Below are 19,291 nucleotides of genomic sequence, written 5' to 3'. Positions count from 1 at the left end.
TAAAAATAGTAGGTGGAAAGGATATGGGCTTGACCTGATTAAAGATAGATGCTTTAGATCAATTTATATTTTTTAAATGAATTTCTAGTCAAAATATCTAATGAACAATTTTATCCGGTATTGCTGTTATTATATTAAAAGAAATTAATTAGATAGCTTTATGAATTAATAAAAGGAATTAAAAATAGTCTAGATAGGTTCTAAAATGATTGGATAAAAATAATAGATAACCCTGTATTTCTGATGTATAGTATAATTATGAATATAAAGATATAGCCTTTAGTAGATTATTATGATTTGTTTATATTTAATTTTAGCCTAATGTTCATAGAAGCAAGTTCTGTTGCGAGATATTTAAATACATATGGTAATGCAATGATTGCAATATTATCACCTCCTCTAAATTTTTTACCTGTACTATCTTGCCATATATCGCAATCATTTTCAAATCCTGTAACCTCTGATGCACATAGGCGACATCTTATGTTTGAACTAAATGAGTTTCCAGTGCCTGCCATAGTCATAGTTGGTGTAAGAGAAAGAATAGAACCACAAGGTCTACATATCCAGGTTCTTGTATAATCACTACAATTCATTAAACGATCTTGTAAGATATATGCTGTTCCATGCGCTATTATGCTGTCACGTTCCATTTCTCCGAAACGAATACCTATTATATATTTAGGAAATATAACTTTAAATAAAAAATATTTGCCTCCTGCGCGTTTCCGTCCTTTAACGGGTTGATGTGTAAGACTATGAACAGGTCCTGTTGAACGTACTTGAAATTTATCAGATACCATATGCCTTAATCGTTGATAATAAACAATTCCTGTAAATATTTCTGCTTCCATAATATCACCTGTAATCCCTGAATAAAATGTTTCATTACCATTGTATCCATAACCAGCTTTTATTAATTGTTTTCCAAAATAATCCACTGCTGTGTTTTTTTCGTTAAAAGTAAATGGTGTAGAATCTTCTACAAGTCCATGTAGTGCTCCTGCTTTACCAGCCATACTTTCTATGAACATTCCTAATATATTTTTAATAATATAAATGAAGTTTATTTATAATTCTACCTATAGTCATACGGGTAGGAAACCTAAAATAAAATTAACATTGTATAATAGAATATGTATTAATATACGCATGAGGATTAATAATAATATCGGGTTGTATTCCGCTCTCACTGAATGGCATGTCTGCTGCTGGCCATTTTTGAGAACAGACACCTTTTTGCCCATGTCTGGATGAAAATTTATCACCGATCGTCGCGGGACGAGAGATTCGAAGTTTTATATGAATACATTGACATTCCATATCTCCTGAATCATTCCCTGATTTAGTTAGTATTGATATTTGAATATTCTTTAAAAAAAGACCAAGTAATCTAACTTCTTCTACAAAAACATCTTCTATTCCATGATACTCGTGAATCATTGTTTTCCCTGTTGTTTCATCAAAGTAGGCTGCTAAGGGATCGCCATCTTCTAATTTTATACCAATTATTGGTAATCCATCTGCGTCCAATTTTTCTATCCATTTCGGATGAAGTTTATCATTTCCAAAACCAAAATGATATATAATCTTTTCCCCTTTTTGTCGTTTTTGTGTCAAATTTACCTTTTCACTTTTGTAAATTGTACTATAAGCAAATCCTCTTTCATATGATGATTTATTGATAACTATAGCATCTTCCATATCATACCCTGTATATGAAATAACTGCAACGACTGCATTTGTTCCATTAGGAAAGTTATCTAATCCATAAAGATCATATGTTTTTGAGCGAACAATGGGTGCCTGTCCTGTTTGTAAAAGATAAAGTCTATCGTCAGTTCTATATCTTAATGATGATGCAGGTGTTCCCATAGTTTGCTTAAAAAATTAGAATATTTTACATTATTTATTATATATTAATACTTTTGCCATTTGACATTGGTACATATTTCTTGGAGATTGATTAAAATCAGAAAATGGTGTCAAAGATGCGATAATTGAAAATATATTAGATGTATTTAATTCAGAATGAGAATATTGTGAATCTATTTTTCCGGAAAAATGTGAATCTATGTCTATATTTAAATATACTTGTTCAAATGATCCAATGATATCTTCTTTATTTAGTGCAAGATATTTAACGGGACGAGTCATGCGAGATCTTGACGAAAATATATATAATCCTTTATATTGCCCTCCGGAAGATTTAGGAATCAGTCCAAGTTCAAGTTGCAAAGGAACATTATGTGAATTTTCAACTTTCCAATGACGAAGTAATTGGGCAATATGAGATGCTAGTTTATTTGTACAATATCCAATAATTTTTCCATTAAGCTGTACACATGAATATTCTGTACTCACTATATTTGATGTCGGATTTACTCCAAGACTTACAAGTAAGCATGGTATGGAATCTATGTTAATATTTGATGTAACAATTTTGCATTTACTTGTTAGATGATTTAATAGGCCACATGGTGCCCCGTCAGGTGTATGAACAGGACAAAGAAATCCTTATAAGATTAATTTATATGAATTGAAATAATAGAAATATACCCCATGCTTCTGGAAGAAGTTTACGGACTGTTGTAGTTTTAATATCTGCAAAAAATGCACCTCTATGTACCATCCTAAAATGACTTAAATAACGATAAAAGTTAAGCTTTTCTGCAACTATAGTAAATCCTGTTGTCTGTTGCAAATCCAAACCGCTAGAACTAACTAAATTACCTGTGCTCAGAAAATATTGTAATTTTGAGCCAATGTCATTAGGAACTCTTTGAAATAATTTAGAAATATATTTTTTCTCAAAAAAGTTAACTGAATTATTTGGTTTTCGAAGATCTTGTAAAATAGTGTTTTTTAAAGAATATAGATAATCTTCTATTTTTTCTTTAATAATCATTCCATATAAAAACCCCCCAAGAAGTATTTCCTGATGTTGAAGAGAATCCGGATCATCTTGACAACAGTCTCCAGAGACAAGACTATAAAGTTTCTGTATCATAAATCTAAAAAGTTAGAAAGCGTATTAATAATATATACATAAATATACATTAACATTCGAAATTTATCATAATTGTTTTCTAAATGAACTAAGACAACCTTCTTTAGTAACTTTTCCCCAATAGAAACATGAGTAAGATCTTCATCCAAGTTTAATATAATTCGAAACTTTTCACCGAGATATTGTAAAGTTTGTTCTTGTGTATAAAGTTCGTAGTTTTTATATGTTCTAAGTAAAATTTCAACCTGATCTATTAAAACTGTATTCTCTCTATCTGATCCAATAATAGAATCAAAAATTTCTTTATCGTTAGTATTTATAAGTGCTTTGAGGATCATGATTACAGGAACCAAATACTCGTTTTTTCTCCATGAAAATCGAAAAATACAGTTTCCATCACTTAGATAATGTAAAGTATTTGTTTGAGATGTTTCATCTGGTCTAACACAGCGAATTTGTGTTCCAAAATGTGTATAATGTGCACCTCTGTTTGTAAATGAGGATCGTATTAAACCCATTACATAATTTCTTCTTGGGACAATAAGCATCCGAATAATTTTTTCGTTTCCATTAATTATAAAATATCCTCCAAGTTCTTCTGATTCTTCTCTAGATGCAATAAGATCTGCTGGTGATAGTTTTTCAATATGACATCGGTTCGACTAAATTGTTAATAATATGTATAAAATATAAAAAATACCATAATTTTCTTACCTTGACCATAATTGGGATTTGCCCGAATTCTCTTACTTCTGTTGTTTCTTCTTCATCATTTACGCTCCATGCAAGCTTCAAAAGAAGGCGAGCTTTATACGTGCAAAAACGTTCACGACACTAGCAAAACTAAATATTCCATACATCTTTATATAAAGATTATATATACTTCTGATGGGAGTATTTTTCGATTGATAGATGTACGTTCACGAGTTGGAAGAGTTGGTTTTGCAATTTGAACTTCTTCAACACGAACTACCCACCGTTAAATCAATAAACTTATTATTTCTTAGAATAATAGTTTTTACATGATAGTTTATTGCCAAGTCCCCCATTTTTCCTATCAAAAACTGATTTTTTCCCAATATCTTGAACTGCAAGATTTAATAATTGATCATCTGTCAATGCGTTAAATGATTCGATATGTGGAGCAGTGATTGCTAAAAGATCTGGATATGCTGGTTCCCTCCTTGGGTTTTGAAATAATTTCTCTCTTTCTAATGTATGAAAACTTTGGATACCCATTATTTTATAGTTTTGGCTAAAATTTAAAGGTTAAAAACCAAAGCTATTAGATGAAATTGATAAGTAATTAAATGAGAAAAGATTTCATTGAAAAAATATATTATATTTATATTTGAAACATATGAATTAATAAAATTGATATTTTTTGAAAATATTTGAATTTCTAGAAATTGTTAAAAAAAGACATTTTTTTGAAATAAGAATTGATTAATTCATGATACTAAAAAAATGAAATTAATTATTCGCTAATACAAAGAGAACTTCATTTAAATAACGATTTTCTGATTAATGCATGCTATCTATATTATTTGTATGATTAAACTGTTAGAAATACTGTTTTATATTTATAAAATCAATTAAACGTTTTCGATATAACATTATGCTAAAGATATAGATTTTTCAGTCTCTTCATTTGTTTCACGTTTAATAATAGCTACTGTAGACAAATCAGGTTTTCGAAAATTGTTATGACTTTGATCCGTTACTAAATTATTGTTTGATGTATATTCCCTTTCGTAAGATAATTGTCCTGGACGCCATGAGTGTAATGCTTCTTCTGCTTCCAGAAGGAGTTCCTTTGCTTCTTTTTCTGATTCATATGCGATACGTGTATCTCCTGGAATTACTGGGTTATCATCTAATAAATCTAAAAGTTTGCGACCATAATGTGATAAAAGACACTGTTTTTCTGCTCGTTCTTGAACTGACAAAAAATACATATTATATGCCTCTTTTAATTTCTGTCGAGATACATGGGTTAACTGCGCTTCAGCTACAAGATTCTCCGCTTCCAAACGAACCAATTTCTGTTCTTGCTCAATCAATTTAATTGATTCCGGATCTTTATGCTTTAATATAACAATTTGATCAATCAATTTTTGTTTTGCATCTCTTAATGGTTGTACTGAATTTTCAATATTACGAATTGTTTTTAACACTCGTCGTGAATCATCAATTTGACTTGCATGATTCTCCTCAATATCTCCTATTTCTGAAAGAATAACTGCTACCTTATCACTTAGATCTCCAATAGCGTCATCTCCCGTTTCTTCTCCTATTATCATCATTTATTATTTGTCTTTTTTTTTCTAATAAAATACCCCATTGTGATAATTGTGATGCAACTGTTTGTTGTTCTCGTCCTGCTGTTTCATATGCTGAAACCAAATTGTTTTCCATTTTAATAAGCTTTGGAAGACTTGTATGAGTTGCATGACCTCGTAAACTTAAAAATGTAAACCCTGTTTTTATTAATTTAATTCAATCTTTTTAAAATCTTCCTTACGATGTCCATTTGTACGTGAACTACCTGATGTGGGTCTTCCATGACGAAGAGAATGGCTTCTATTCATATTATCTGGTCTTTATATTTCGAAAATATATCTATTTAATATTAATTTATGGTTGATTTTGATAAGACGATATCATTTTAAAACCAGTTAGTCAGGGTTTGGAGTATAAGTGTTAGGGCTAGGGTTTATGCTTAAGGGTTAGTATTGTATATATTGGGGTTGGTTTTGTATTTATTAGGGTTGTATTCTTTAAAGGGTTAGGTCTATGTATTGGGGATGGGTTAGGGTTAAGGGTTAGGGTTTAAATAAAGAATCTTTCTATTTAAGCAGAGTTAAATAAAAAAGACATAAAACTCAAGTTATTTTAATTAAATATGACAGAAATAGTTGGAATTTCTAATGATAAGCTTGAGAATCAAGATAACCCTCAATTAATAAATGTAAGTCATTAATAAATTGATAACAAGACATATAATATTCTTTGAATAAATTAGATAGCAACAATTGATAAAAGTAGGATCAATGGGATATTTATTAATATATAATATTGTTATGTAGATGGTTTGTCTATTGAAAATGCATGGGTTAAGTTTCGTAAGGTATTACGAGAGCCTTTTGCCGAATTTCTTGCATGTTTGGTGGTATTTTTTTTTATTTCTAGATTGGTTGAGTTACTGATATAGATGATTCTTTTTGGTGATGGAGTTGTTGCACAAGTTGTTCTATCTGGTAGTACAAAAGGAAATTATCAATCAATTAACTGGGGTTGGGGTATTGGAGTTATGTTTGGTATAGTTGGATAGATTTAAAATATAGTGTGAATAACGGCTATTTAGGTGTTTATATCAGTGGAGGAATTTCTGGAGGACATTTGAATCCATGTGTAACGCTTGCGAATTGTGTCTTTCGAGGATTTCCATTCTGGAAGTTTCCTATTTATGCACTTTCTCAGACAGCTGGTTGTTTTTTCGGTGCATTAATTGTCTATTTAAATTATTATTCTGCATTTGATGCATATGAAGGAGCTGGTAAGAGAACTGTTGTTGGACCGACTGCAACCGCTTTTGTTTTTAGTACATATCCTGCTTCTTTTCTTTCGACAGGAAGGCAATTTTTATCTGAAGTTGTGGGTTCCGCTGCTCTTATGGTTTGTATTTTTGCTATTTGTGACCAATACAATACTCCGGCAAATGATAAAGGCCCTTTGATTATTCTTTTTCTCATTTTTGGCATTGGAGCATGCTTAGGTTGGCAAACGGGTTATGCAATTAATATGGCTCGTGATTTAGGAACACGTCTTTTATCTTATGTCATAGGTTATGGTAATGAAGTATGGTCTGCTGGTCATTATTACTTTTGGGTGCCTATAATTGCACCTTTTATAGGATGTTTATTGGGAGGGTTTTTATATGATTTGTTTATTTATATTGGAGTTGAATCACCTCTGAATTCTCCATATTTTGGCATAAAACGGTTGTCTCGTATGATGTTTCATTCTTCACTTCCACAACATTGATAAGATTACTGCTTAAATCTAGTATTTAGGGTGCATATTTGTTCATGTTTAATTATTAAACGGTTATGAGATATGATATATTATGATTGATGATAACTTATTGTTTTATGAATATAATTTTGATTGAAATTTATGGCTATATCTATTTAATTATATAATATTAGAAGGTTTTATGATTAATGAAATATTATTTTATGCTTTGTATTTAAACTATTTAAATGGTTTTATTATAAATATGATCTTATATTTTAAATGTTTTTTGATTTTGATACAAAATTACTAAATATTCAATATATATTTATATTTTATTAAATATCTGTAATTATATGATTAATATTACATTTTTGTCTATAAGGTTTATATAAATACAGAATTAATAAAATATTATTGAAATAGATATTTGAGATTTTATCAAGGTTAATTTTATTTAAAAACATAAAAGTATTATATTTTAATATTTTTAAAATTATACTATAAATATAATTGATATTTTTATAAAAGATTTCTTTTAATTTTTAGAGATATAGAACTAATATATTAAAAAAATTAATATTTTTTTTGTTATTTGTGTGTTTTTTCAATCATTTTCTAAAATTCCATTTTCTATCCAGAAAAAATTCATATCTATATCAAATCGTTTAAGTCTTAACACGAAATTTATTATATTTATTTCATTTATAATTGTTAAATATATCTTTGTTTTTTATAAATTTATTATTAAAGTTTATAAAGTCCTTATAATATAAATTTATTATTATTTTATTTAAATCTTTCTGCCTTATATATTTCTTCAATAAATTTATAAATATATATCTTTTGATTTTGAAATATGTAAAATTTTAGAGTTTTTAAATTAATATTTAGAGTTAATATGAAGTAATATAAGAAAATTTTGTATTATTTCAACTATTTTTTCAAGTTTATTTAAAACAATATGTATTGACATATCATTATAAATTCTCTTAAATACCCTTAAAGAAACGTTTAAACTACATCTTGATAGTTTATAGATTACAAACTAGTTCATATTTATTTTTTGATAATCTGCTAAAAATCCGGAATGGGCACGTATGATGTAGTGGTTATCATATTCGCTTCACACGCGAGAGGTCCTCGGTTCGATCCCGAGTACGTGCAATAAGAGATTAAGGGGAAGTATTCTTATGTTTTTATGAATTGAAGAATATAATCATAAAAATGTGGGTTTTTAAGATTTAATGAAGAAAATTCAGTTTTTTATGGAAATATTTAAGGTAATTTATATTTAAGATTAAATTTTAGTACATTTATTACTATTATTTATATTTATTCTAAAACTTATTTATGTATATAATTATTCTCTTCAATAAATTTTGATTTTTTTTAAATCATGAAGTATAAATGTAAGAATTTATGAAATGAGATTTTGTATATAGCAGTTTTTATATAAATAATCCTTTTTTGAACTTGAATAATTCATAAAAATGATAATATCATTTTATTTAGATCAAGCTTTTTTAATAATTCTATCAAAGAATTTAAATAGTCACTTAAATGTTTTGTTTAATATGCTAATATTACTTCATGTTCTTTTCCATTGTTTAATTCAATTTTTAAAGTCTATTTTGTTTTTTTTTATTTAATACAAAAGGCGCCGGCTACTTTGTAAATGTTTTTTAGGACGTTTACTTAATGTTTCAGAATGTATAACTGTTTGTTCTGCACAAAATTGACTACTTTGTAATACAAGAATACCAATTAAAATAAGTGCCAGTACAACATGTGATGCTGCTAAGATTCTTAATGTATCTATTCTATTAAATGAAATATAAGTACGCTGAAAAATAGTTTCAAGGCCTATTATTAAATAATCTAAATAAAAAGCATTATAGTAATAAAAAAGTATACCCTGAATAAGATAAACATTATAAATGATAATTCCAGCAATATAAAGGACCAAACTTCCGCTATCAAATAATAGATTACTTTTATTTCCTCCATAAAGTTTCATAACATGTGCAAAAAAGCCAAAACATATTAATATATGTAAGAGAATTTTATGAATAGATGGTGCTTGATATAACAATAAGTAATATGTTTCCGCATTTAAAAGAGCTTGATCTGTTACTGGATTCATCCAAAATGTAAAATGATCAACTATCCACTTAATTTATTATCAGCTTTTAAACTTCCATAACTTTAAGAAAACAAACACTAATAAAAAGAATACCAAGAAAAAATGAACTGCTACAAACAATTAAATAACTTGCAAGGGTTTTTTTCATTTTTACAGCCTTGCGAAAATGTTTTACCCTATTATTTTTTATATTAAAGAACTTATAAATCAATTATTATTAAGTGTTTTATGTAAAAATTTTCGTATTACGCTACCTATTTTTAAAGTATATTGAATAAGCTAGATTTAGTTTTGATGTATCAATTTAATTTTTAATTAGATGTTTGATGAATAAATTATATTAAGAAAATAAATATATATATGTTCAAAATGATTATTTGTTTCATGTAAAGATTAAAAATTAATTTTTAAGAATTTTTGCTAGTTCTATTGAGTTATTAGTCTAAAAAATATGTAAAAATATAGGTAAACAACTTTTTCGAAGGGGATCATTTAGTTTAAGTTCTGGAAGAATTACCCTCCATTCAATATAAACATTTCCTCTACTTAAATGACTTGATTTTTCTAATGAATTCCATACTGGCATGCCTTTTTGTGGAAATACATCAACATGACCTATATTATGATAAGTTTTTAAAGAGTTAATATTTTTGTTTTAATTTACAGACCTGACTGTACGATATGACCTGCTGGTTTTGTTATATTAAAATATTCGTTATTAAATAGTTTAATTCTGCGACTCCAGTCTCCAAGTAATGCATTTGAAAGAGAAATAGTTTCGGTACGATAAAGATCACTGTTTTTTCGTCTCCAACCACTTTTCGAGTAGGGTTTTTCAACAATAACAATATAAAGATCACCTGCCACCCAATTTGGACTTTCGTTTGCTTCATTTTCAAAGACAAATTGATAACCATAGGGTGCACCTGGTGGAATATTTAACGTATACTTCTCGTTTTTCCTTAAAACCTTCTTTCCATTACAGAGAGTACATGGATGTGATATTACATGTCCTTGTCCAGAACATGAATTACAACTTACTTCATTAGTAAATTTATTTATTAAAAATATATAATTTACATTACTTGAAACGTCTGAAACATTCCTGGTGCTATCATTTGACGTATAAGTTGAGTCCCTTTCCCGTTACATTGACTACAACGAGCTAAACTATTTTTATGTTTAGGATCTCGACCTGATCCTTTACAATAATTACATAATACTTCTTTATCAATATCGATTATATGAATCCCTCCATAATATAATACTTCTAGTTCCAGTTCTATATCTTTTCTTATATCAGGCCCTTTTTTCTCTTCATGAAATCCTCCTTGAAAGAACTTTGAAAAAATATCAAATGCATCATGATATTGTGCGTCGCCGTATTCTTCATGTGCTTTTAATCCCTCTTCCCCTCTCATATCATAGATTTTACGTTTCTCTGGGTTGCTTAGTACCTCATACGCATGTGATAAATCGCGAAACTTTTTTTCATCTCCACCATTTTTGTCTGGATGCCATTTTTTTGAAAGACGAAGATATGCCTTTTTTAACTCTTTAATATTTGCATTTCTATCAACTTCAAGGATCTAAATATATATAAATTCTTTGGTTTTATTAAAACTTCTTGATCAAACTTTATAATAATCTGTTTCTGCACAAATAAAGGAGAAAAAAAAATATATACAAGAAAATATAAGACTTAAAATATGTCTCACATGCATTCCTGTGCTTTTTATATATAGAATTGCTTAGTTTTATAACAAATAATAAAAGCTGTAGTCAATATATTTCTGATATTAAATTTTTATCATCGACGTCCTTCGATATAGATAAAAAAAAACAGTTTTACTGATATAAGGTAAGTAATGGTCATTTTTCTTGAAAATATATGAAAATATTGGATTCTTGGTATAAAAATACTATATCTTCTTTTTTTTAAAAAAAAAAAACGGTAAAAAAGTGTTGAATTATAGAAATAAGAGTTTGTATAAAAAGAACCTATAGTGTTGAAGATAATGAATATATCACCTCCTCCTTTGCCTAAAATTACGGAAGGAATGATTCCTCTAAAGGATGTGGTACGTTTTTTCCCTTGTTTAAATGAGATTTATATGATTTTTTAATGAAATTTTAGATTCAACAAGTTGTTTATCATACATTTTCAGAACTTCAGAATATTTTGGAGTTGTAAGTTTTATTTTAAGTGAAATGAGGATTTTTATATATGATTAAGGCTTCCTTCTATGTCAAATGTTTCAAAAAAACGAACAATTCTTGAATACATATTTTCTACAAAAAGGCAAATGATTAAATTATATGTTCTTGTTAAATGGGCATACAGTTCTGAAGAAGTTCAAAAATGCATTGTATTTTTAAAAACAATATTTATTTATTTATTTAAATATAGGATAGGATATTATTGCATTTTTACAAGGTCAAAAAAATTGTTTTTTAAATGTTATTCATTCTTTGAAAGCAATTGTGCATCAATTATCATATGCTCGGTATATTTTTAACATTTTTATTTGTATTTTATTGTGTTTTAGGGTTAGAAGTCCTGATATTATTACTGCTATGGAAGTTCTTTCTACTGGAACTTTTCCTCGACTTAAATTTTCAGAAACATCTGTAAGAAGTTCTTATTTTCTATAACATGACTATATATACATATATTAGGTTACATTTATAACTCCAGAAATTTTAAACCCTAATAAAGTTCTACAAACTTTTAACATACTTAATATATTAATTTCGTTGAGGCTGTCTCTATATCAAGTTTTACCATATTCTATGTTATTTTATGTTGTGGAAAATGGAAGAGCTAAATTTTTAGTTGAGAATGAATTTGTGATTTATTTGAGTTTTGTTGGAGAAGATATTTCCAAAACAAATGATTTTCTATGGTTTTTAGTCGATTTTGAATGGAATTTTGAAGGTGCGCCAGCTACAAATGATGATATAAAAGATGAAATTGAGAAATTTGGCAATGAAATTTTAAAGTCATCTATTGCCCAAAAAAAGGAACCTTTGGTAGAATTGTACAATTTTCTTCGTAAGTTTAACACTAATTTTGTATTTTTTTCATTATTTAAGATAAATTTACTCTTTTTTATAAACTTGAAATTATAGTTATAGAAGCAAAGGAAATGGTATATGGAAAATGGAAAGATATGCTTAATGTTAGTTTTGATAGTTTTAAAAGATCATTGACGTTGAAATATTGGCCAGTGTTATTACGGGACCATTGTTTTTTTACTTATTTCTGATAGATTTAGGACATCAATGAAAAAAAATATTATAAGTTGGCCTAATATCATTCGAATATATATTGATATACCTAAGAAGAAGAGCATTATTCCTTATATGTTTCCGTATAATCGAATATCTTTTGATTACGATTATTCAGTAATAACTTATTCTTGGAAAATTGGAGATGAGCTTCAATCTTGTGATGATCTAAATATAGTAATTTATATTTTTAAAAGATATCTTTTAACTTTTTTAGAATGAAACTAATATATCTGCTAAAGAGATAGTATCTAAAATTATTAATGCTCATTCAATGCTGCTTCTAAAAAAAATTTATTCAATGTTATTAGAATCTGATAGTTTTTCAATTAATTCTGTTTTCATCTCTAGTACGGGTAAAAATAATGAAATTCCTGTTTTAAAAATTAGATGTTCAAAAGCAAAAAATATATTAATATTTATTAATCCTATCTGTGGAAAATTTAAACTTATGGAATCCGATTTTTTTCTATGTTCACCTTTGAGTATAAAAAATTATGGAAAGCTAATTAATATTCCAAATCAAAATATATTAGAAATATTGATACGACTAAAATGCAAAATACTATATGATGATATTGAGTCCAAGGCTAAGTTTTTAGGTTGGGATGTTGTTAAATTTCCTTTAGGATCTTTTAAACAAAAAGATTTTAAGGATAATTTTGGATCGGAAATTAAATATGCAATTTTTTTGACGAATTCTATATTGGGTTGGAAGCAAATGTCTTCTAAAAGTATTTTTTTTGTTGTATGTTTTCTTTCTGGACAGAATACTACTTGGTGGCTTCTTGAAGTTGCTATTTCAAGATATGATATTTTTTTAGGGTGGAATATTTTATGGTCTGAAAAAATACAAATTCATTCTGGAAAAAAACGAAAATTTGATGAACTAGATTTCCAAGTAGATTCTTATCTTTCACCGACATATTCTTTGCTTGAAAGCATTTATAAATATTCTATAATAAGAGTAGCAATTCTTCAGTTTTCTCGAGATCTTGACAGAAGGGGCATTCATTACGGATACTTGCATGATCTTTCTATTTGTCGATTATTGGTGATACCTTTTTTTTATTTTTATACTAATGATATTTCACCGATGGCTAAAGTTTGGATTTGTAAAAATATGTTTGCTCAGTTTTCATTTTCTGAACATTCTTTTGATGAATTAAGAATTGTTTTTTATGGGAAGTTGATTAACCTTAAGTTTATAACAGCATTGTTGCGGCGATATAAAAGAGATAACATTGAACTTTGTGTTAAATCTAAATATTTTTTAATGAAAATTACTTATAAAATGGGTAAAAATATATCTTCGGTTATTGATATGTTTCTTGAATTATGGTTAAAAATAGAGACAGTTATTCGACTTGTTTTTAAATCAAATGAGTTTAATCATTTTTTAGTTTTAGGTGATTTTAATATAGATACTGTTAGATTTTCTTATTATAAAAGAAACTATTTTTGGCTGAAAATTGGATACGATAGCCATTATCAGGAAACTAACCCTCCTTTAGTAAAGTATTGTCTTGAAATTGGTGCTATTGATGGTTATATGAATCCACATTCTAGAATTAAGGCTCAACTTTGTCAAATATTAGAAGATTCTCGTGGAAATATTCACTTATTTGCGGAAATTGTTTACAAAACATTGCCTTTTCTCGAAATTGTTGGGAAATTAGAGGCAGAAACTCCCGGGACATCTAATTTTCATGTATCATTTCAGTCTTCGTTAGAATTTATTATTACCTATACAAAAAATCGATATGCTTTGGGTGTTATATTAAAATCACTGCCTTCCAATTTATTGAACGATAATACAATTGCACTTGATAAAGGAACACTTGTATATTATATTTTTGATATGGCATTAAAACATCAATCACTTGATTTTTTAGAAACATATAAAAAGATAGGAAGGCAAGACATTGAGAATGGATCCATGGAACCACAAGGATATATGGAAACTATGTCAAAGTCTTCAAGCAATTTAAAACCCCCCTATAATATAATTGAATCTTGTCGATTTATATGGAGTAGAGGAATCGATGTCGAAAAAGAGTATAAAAAAAGAATTTTTCCTGTAGATGATGGTTTAATATGTACATCGGATCTAATTGGAGATATCATTAATAAAATACATACTATAATTATGGGATAAAAGTATCTATTAAACAAACAATTCCTTTTTTTAATGTTAATATATTGTAAATATTTCTATATTTAAATAAATAACTTAGATGGACTACTTTAATTTATTCTTGATTCTATTATAACTTATACTTAAATATATTATTCCATATTTTAATTAATGTATTCCCTTATTTTTATTGACATTTTTAATAGTTCGATAAGAGGTCTAATTTTTTAAAAAAAATTAAATTTTTGGTTAATGAAATTTAAATAAATAGAGACATTATATTAAGATATATTAAAGGGAATATTAGTAGTCATATAAGGATTTTTGATTATTACTTAGTTTTTTTTCTTGAAAAAAAGCGTTTAGATTAGGAAGTAGGATCAATTAAGTGAGATTATGTAGATAAGTTAATATGGAACAAATATCTGAAATTACAATAATTCAAAAGATCTTTTCAGCTTGTATTGGTGCTATTGTTACATCTGTTGTTGTTACACCATTTGATTTGATTAAAACAAGACTACAAAGTCAAACGGTAGATACATTTATAATGAAGTCATGTTGTCGAAATATCTTTTATTCATCATTTCATTCTCAAAATGTAGGAGAAATAGCATGTTGTTTTAACACGGATTCTATGTTGAATCATTTCTGTGTAGATTATACTACTGATTCCTCAAGGAATCGGTTTAATGGAACTCTTGAGGCAATGATAAAAATTTCCCGAAATGAAGGATTTACTGCATTATGGAGAGGATTGTCACCTACATTGTAAATTGGATTTATGTTTTATCTGACATATTTGATATTTTTTAGAGTGATGGCGTTGCCATCTACAATTATTTATTTTGTTGGATATGATCATCTTCGTCAGTACTTTTCGTCACCTTTGGCACCTTTGTTCTGTGGCGCATTTGCAAGGACTATGTCTGCTACAGTGATCTCTCCTTTAGAACTTTTTAAAGTCCGTCTTCAATCTATGGCACATTCTCCATCTTCTAGTTCAATATTTTCTACAGTAGTTACTAGTATTCAAGATATGGTGAAAGTTCAGGGCTTTCAAAGCTTATGGAAAGGATTGAGTCCTACGTTGTGGCGTGATGTTCCATTTAGTGGATTTTATTGGCTAGGTTATGAAAAAATTAAATATTTTTTAAATAAATCCCCAGAACCTTTTAAGAATTTGAATCCTAAAACGTCTGAGTTTGTAAAGAGTTTTATTTCTGGTGGATTGAGTGGTGCTATTGCTGCATTAATTACGCATCCTTTTGATTCTGTTAAAACACGTCGTCAAATTTGGCATAACACTAATGGATCTATTTCAGCTGTAAGGCAAAACACCTGGAAAGTTATGTATGATATTTTTAAAGAAACGGGTATTAGGGGTCTGTTTCGAGGTGCAGTTCCACGAATACTTAAAGTAAGTCCTGCATGTTCAATTATGATTTCAAGCTATGAGCTTGGTAATATTGTTTAAAAGTTTTAATAGATCACTCTAAATGAAGCTAGGTAAATTATTTTTTACTGGTTCCTTTAATATTTAATTATTGTATTCGATTTTTGTTTATTAATCAATTTTTTTATTTAGTTGATCAAGTCTTTATCATTTTGTTAAGGATGGGTTTTTTATGTATATGTTCTTTTTCAGAATTACTTAATGCATATTTGTTACTGCTTCGATATTATTCTATAGCTTTTATCTTAAATTATAATCTTTTGTTAATGATATAATCGATGTTTGAATATTAACTTGAAGTTATATATTTTATTTCAGGTGTCAATCTAATGGATATATATTCGGTTTCATGTAACTCGTATAAAAAAATATATTCGGTTTCATTAGAAAAAAGGAAAATATATGAATTCATATTCGTTAGTTAAAATTTATATTCTTTGGCTTTTGATTAATATCTATTTATTTAATCTTTTCTTAACTATTATTGGTCATTAATGGATGCAAAAAAATACGTATGGATAATTAAAACAATCATAATTTTACATATTTATCATAACAAAAAACAACCGACAACTGCAGGATTCGAACCTGCGTAGGCAAAGCCTATTGGCTAGCTAAATCGGGTAGCAGGCCAACCGAGTAACCACTGTCGCAAGTTGTCGGTTATATAGAAAAATGTAAAGGCGTATTTATAGGGCTTTTTTAATGTTTTACATTGAATTTTTTTTTTAAAAAATTAGATTATTAGAAATTTATTAATAAAACACCTTTAATAATACACTTTAATAATACCGACGAAACTCTTAATATTATAAACCCGTCATTTTATTAAAAAAATTAGGCTTTAGACATGCCTATTTTTCTTTTTGACTTGGTGATGGAGGTTGAGCATTAGATGATGATGCGTTTGGAGGCTCATAAGGCGGTACTGGATGTTGTTCATTTTGCCAAGGCCGACCTGGCCCTCCTGGATGTTGATATGATGATGTCATCGGCATTGCATATCCATACGGCTGTGTTGGTGGATAAGCTTGCCATGGCATAAACCATCCTGTATATTTAATAGGTGCATTTCCCTGCTCCGCCCGCCACTTATTTGCACAACTACTTCTTATAAATATTCATTTATTTTTATAAATTTTTCTTACAAAAGACATGTAAAAAGAAGAATAATTCCAATTAATATTATACTTATTACGATCCAACGTCCCCATGCATTCCATCTACTATAACAATCATACCGTTCTTGAAGTGTCGGTTTATAATCACAATAATGCCGTTTCCAAAGTCTTTGAGTAGTATCCATTATTTTTTTTAAGCTTGTATTAGGGTGGAGTTTAAGTCTAACGACAAATTATGCTTAGAGCGAAAAAAGATGATAGTAGGATAATATTTAATAATATGAGTTATAGAGGGTTTTCCAGGTGTTTTTATTAAAGAAGATGAATAATTATGGTTTTTTACTGTATAGATGCATACGGAGTTTGAAGATGGAGTGTCAGGGTTAGGTAATAATATAAGGGCTAGTATAGAATAAGAGGGTTAGGTTTTGTTTGTCACGTGATAGTGTATATGACTTGTATAGTGGTAAGGTCTAGTAGAATCTGGAAAGGGTTAGGGTTGTATTGGGTTATTATGTAAGGTTTAGATCTTATAAACTTAGTTTGAGGGTTAGGTATTTGTCAACAGAAAATATAGCTTAATCTTAACATTCTTAGTATAAGCTTTAGTATATAAAGGGTATTTTTATAGCTGAATACTGGAGGTCATATCTTTCTCTTAAGAAAGTATTTTTATAAGAAATTATCTATTTTTAAGAGGATTTAAGTGTTTGATTTAAATTGGGATTGTTTGCCAGTTTTTGAGCTTTTTTGAAGAATATTTTGATGATTAAAACAAGAAGAAATGGCATCAAATGGGTCGAAAAATGTATTTGAAGGGCTATATCATTCGAGTAAAGACACTATTGATCAGATTAAACAAGCTTATTCGAGTCCGAAAGAATGCGTTCATAGTTACTGGTGCTTGATTCCTATGATTTTTGTGATTCTTTTTGGGATTTTTATTTGTAAGTAAATTTTTTGATAGAATTTGTGTTGATGAGGGAATAGTACTTGTTATTTATTATTTTTTGATGAATATTATACGTAGCTGTTGCTGTTGTTGTTTTTTGTGTAGACCTAGTACATATGCTAGGTCTCAGCCTACTGTTTTAGTACAGCCGACAGTGGTTCCACAGTACCCAGTATGGTACCCAGAAAGAATGGATGATCATCAGAGAATGGATATGTATTATCATTCGTTGCCAAAACATACAGCGAAGCCTTTGCCTCAAAGATCTCCATGGAGAAAGAAAGAATTGGAAAATAATAAGAAAATGCATTTAATTTTTAATAAAAAAAATCCGGAGAATTTTCATTATGGTGTAAATAACTTAGAAAGTAAAGAGAATTTTGGGGAATTTTGGGCGGATTTTGAGGTAGAATCACCTAAAGAAAATAATGTATTGGTGGATAGTAGAGAGTATCTTTCTGAGCTCTCAGTTAATTCAAACTATAGTTATTATGGTAATTCTAATCAAGTTTCAGATGAAGATTTAAAGTCCATTTATTATTCATCTAACGTTAAGTCTTATCCTGATACCCTTGATAGGATGGAGAATAGATCTTATTCCCCAGATATTTATAATAAGAATAGATGTTATTCTGGAATTTGAGACTAGAATGCTTTTGAAATTGGTCTAAAATTAACTGGATATTATGATGGATTAAACACATAATTTTTACTACTTTTGTTACTATTCATAATATTTTAACTTGAATCAATTGGCGTAAGCTCATTTAAGGGAAATGTGGATCAGATTTTAAGTATAATTATATAAATGATTATATTTTTGCAATTTGCATTATTAAAATATTACATACTTTTATAATATTATTTATTTATCTATTTAATTTTTGTTAATTTTTAATTTAGATATTTTATATAATACAATATTCTTTTATGATTAAGATTTTATACTATTTTGTATTTAATAATTTTAGAATAGAAATATTTTATATAGATCTTGTTTTTTTAGTATTTGGTGTAAATTATATTAAAAAATAAATGGTGAAAATATAAATCTATTGTTTTTTTTTTGAAGAGTTTATTAGAGAAAATATTTTAATAAAATTCATGTTTATTTGGGATTTATAGAGTTAATTATTTTAAAATATTTTAATTCTTGTTAAT

At 27.8% G+C, this 19,291-nt stretch overlaps 9 protein-coding genes and 2 non-coding genes across 11 annotated transcripts; 5 read left to right on the top strand and 6 right to left on the bottom strand.

Moving 5' to 3' along the window:
* Nucleotides 1-122: 122 nt before the first annotated feature.
* PNEG_02400 (hypothetical protein) lies at nt 123-4,249 on the bottom strand (the record flags this gene model as incomplete). Its single annotated transcript, XM_007876213.1, has 11 exons — nt 123-670; nt 716-1,036; nt 1,083-1,105; nt 1,151-1,340; nt 1,386-1,881; nt 1,927-2,516; nt 2,560-3,014; nt 3,059-3,672; nt 3,725-3,844; nt 3,894-3,979; nt 4,033-4,249. 11 exons carry the CDS (start codon nt 4,247-4,249, stop codon nt 291-293), a joined length of 3,492 nt encoding a protein of 1,163 aa, XP_007874404.1. The 3' UTR covers nt 123-290.
* A 271-nt stretch (nt 4,250-4,520) lies between these two features.
* Nucleotides 4,521-5,623, bottom strand: PNEG_02399 (hypothetical protein). The gene is made up of 3 exons (XM_007876212.1): nt 5,535-5,623; nt 5,350-5,490; nt 4,521-5,303 (listed from the first exon to the last, which is right to left on the bottom strand). The coding sequence occupies exons 1-3, from the start codon at nt 5,599-5,601 to the stop codon at nt 4,627-4,629; spliced, it is 885 nt and encodes a 294-aa protein (XP_007874403.1). The 5' UTR covers nt 5,602-5,623; the 3' UTR covers nt 4,521-4,626.
* Nucleotides 5,624-5,904: 281 nt separating this feature from the next.
* On the top strand, nt 5,905-7,087 carry PNEG_02398 (hypothetical protein). The gene is made up of 4 exons (XM_007876211.1): nt 5,905-5,981; nt 6,036-6,054; nt 6,100-6,330; nt 6,378-7,087. The coding sequence occupies exons 3-4, from the start codon at nt 6,225-6,227 to the stop codon at nt 7,055-7,057; spliced, it is 786 nt and encodes a 261-aa protein (XP_007874402.1). The 5' UTR covers nt 5,905-5,981; nt 6,036-6,054; nt 6,100-6,224; the 3' UTR covers nt 7,058-7,087.
* Nucleotides 7,088-8,121: 1,034 nt separating this feature from the next.
* On the top strand, nt 8,122-8,194 carry PNEG_05042. Its single transcript has one exon. It is a non-coding gene; the product is annotated as a tRNA-Val (tRNA).
* A 354-nt stretch (nt 8,195-8,548) lies between these two features.
* PNEG_02396 (hypothetical protein) lies at nt 8,549-9,344 on the bottom strand. The gene is made up of 2 exons (XM_007876210.1): nt 9,250-9,344; nt 8,549-9,200 (listed from the first exon to the last, which is right to left on the bottom strand). Exons 1-2 carry the CDS (start codon nt 9,319-9,321, stop codon nt 8,676-8,678), a joined length of 597 nt encoding a protein of 198 aa, XP_007874401.1. The 5' UTR covers nt 9,322-9,344; the 3' UTR covers nt 8,549-8,675.
* Nucleotides 9,345-9,502: 158 nt separating this feature from the next.
* On the bottom strand, nt 9,503-10,959 carry PNEG_02395 (hypothetical protein). The gene is made up of 5 exons (XM_007876209.1): nt 10,811-10,959; nt 10,254-10,762; nt 9,842-10,209; nt 9,648-9,788; nt 9,503-9,599 (listed from the first exon to the last, which is right to left on the bottom strand). Exons 1-5 carry the CDS (start codon nt 10,895-10,897, stop codon nt 9,574-9,576), a joined length of 1,131 nt encoding a protein of 376 aa, XP_007874400.1. The 5' UTR covers nt 10,898-10,959; the 3' UTR covers nt 9,503-9,573.
* A 225-nt stretch (nt 10,960-11,184) lies between these two features.
* Nucleotides 11,185-14,702, top strand: PNEG_02394 (hypothetical protein). Its single transcript, XM_007876208.1, has 9 exons — nt 11,185-11,254; nt 11,311-11,363; nt 11,410-11,542; nt 11,589-11,680; nt 11,723-11,804; nt 11,853-12,228; nt 12,270-12,405; nt 12,452-12,641; nt 12,682-14,702. The coding sequence occupies exons 1-9, from the start codon at nt 11,192-11,194 to the stop codon at nt 14,620-14,622; spliced, it is 3,066 nt and encodes a 1,021-aa protein (XP_007874399.1). The 5' UTR covers nt 11,185-11,191; the 3' UTR covers nt 14,623-14,702.
* A 311-nt stretch (nt 14,703-15,013) lies between these two features.
* Nucleotides 15,014-16,221, top strand: PNEG_02393 (hypothetical protein; the record flags this gene model as incomplete). Its single annotated transcript, XM_007876207.1, has 3 exons — nt 15,014-15,372; nt 15,418-16,064; nt 16,111-16,221. 3 exons carry the CDS (start codon nt 15,014-15,016, stop codon nt 16,143-16,145), a joined length of 1,041 nt encoding a protein of 346 aa, XP_007874398.1. The 3' UTR covers nt 16,146-16,221.
* Nucleotides 16,222-16,624: 403 nt separating this feature from the next.
* PNEG_05041 lies at nt 16,625-16,718 on the bottom strand. Its single transcript has one exon. It is a non-coding gene; the product is annotated as a tRNA-Ser (tRNA).
* Nucleotides 16,719-16,859: 141 nt separating this feature from the next.
* Nucleotides 16,860-17,363, bottom strand: PNEG_02391 (hypothetical protein; the record flags this gene model as incomplete). Its single annotated transcript, XM_007876206.1, has 2 exons — nt 16,860-17,161; nt 17,206-17,363. 2 exons carry the CDS (start codon nt 17,361-17,363, stop codon nt 16,912-16,914), a joined length of 408 nt encoding a protein of 135 aa, XP_007874397.1. The 3' UTR covers nt 16,860-16,911.
* A 446-nt stretch (nt 17,364-17,809) lies between these two features.
* Nucleotides 17,810-18,773, top strand: PNEG_02390 (hypothetical protein; the record flags this gene model as incomplete). Its single annotated transcript, XM_007876205.1, has 2 exons — nt 17,810-18,125; nt 18,169-18,773. Exons 1-2 carry the CDS (start codon nt 17,963-17,965, stop codon nt 18,771-18,773), a joined length of 768 nt encoding a protein of 255 aa, XP_007874396.1. The 5' UTR covers nt 17,810-17,962.
* Nucleotides 18,774-19,291: the final 518 nt, after the last annotated feature.

The sequence above is a fragment of the Pneumocystis murina genome, assembly GCF_000349005.2.
Source record: "Pneumocystis murina B123 chromosome Unknown supercont1.13, whole genome shotgun sequence".
NCBI classification, from domain to species: domain Eukaryota; kingdom Fungi; phylum Ascomycota; class Pneumocystomycetes; order Pneumocystales; family Pneumocystaceae; genus Pneumocystis; species Pneumocystis murina.
This window is presented reverse-complemented; position numbering and strand designations above follow the sequence as displayed.

Bases quoted from the DNA above. Each gene is read 5' to 3' on its own strand.
- PNEG_02399 (XM_007876212.1), bottom strand. From the start codon at position 5,601: ATGAATAGAAGCCATTCTCTTCGTCATGGAAGACCCACATCAGGTAGT. The intron at 5,491-5,534 runs GTAAGGAAGATT...TAATAAAAACAG, and splicing joins TTCACGTACAAATGGACATC to GGTTTACATTTTTAAGTTTA. The intron at 5,304-5,349 runs GTATTTTATTAG...TGATGATAATAG, and splicing joins ATCACAATTATCACAATGGG to GAGAAGAAACGGGAGATGAC.
- PNEG_02396 (XM_007876210.1), bottom strand. From the start codon at position 9,321: ATGAAAAAAACCCTTGCAAGTTATTTAATTGTTTGTAGCAGTTCATTT. The intron at 9,201-9,249 runs GTTTGTTTTCTT...TAATAAATTAAG, and splicing joins TTGGTATTCTTTTTATTAGT to TGGATAGTTGATCATTTTAC.
- PNEG_02398 (XM_007876211.1), top strand. From the start codon at position 6,225: ATGATTCTTTTTGGTGATGGAGTTGTTGCACAAGTTGTTCTATCTGGT. The intron at 6,331-6,377 runs GTATAGTTGGAT...ACGGCTATTTAG, and splicing joins GGGTATTGGAGTTATGTTTG to GTGTTTATATCAGTGGAGGA.
- PNEG_02395 (XM_007876209.1), bottom strand. From the start codon at position 10,897: ATGCATGTGAGACATATTTTAAGTCTTATATTTTCTTGTATATATTTT. The intron at 9,789-9,841 runs GTCTGTAAATTA...ATCATAATATAG, and splicing joins AGGTCATATCGTACAGTCAG to GTCATGTTGATGTATTTCCA. The intron at 9,600-9,647 runs GTTGTTTACCTA...ATAACTCAATAG, and splicing joins AAATGATCCCCTTCGAAAAA to AACTAGCAAAAATTCTTAAA.
- PNEG_02394 (XM_007876208.1), top strand. From the start codon at position 11,192: ATGAATATATCACCTCCTCCTTTGCCTAAAATTACGGAAGGAATGATT. The intron at 11,681-11,722 runs GTATATTTTTAA...ATTGTGTTTTAG, and splicing joins CATCAATTATCATATGCTCG to GGTTAGAAGTCCTGATATTA. The intron at 11,805-11,852 runs GTAAGAAGTTCT...TACATATATTAG, and splicing joins TTAAATTTTCAGAAACATCT to GTTACATTTATAACTCCAGA.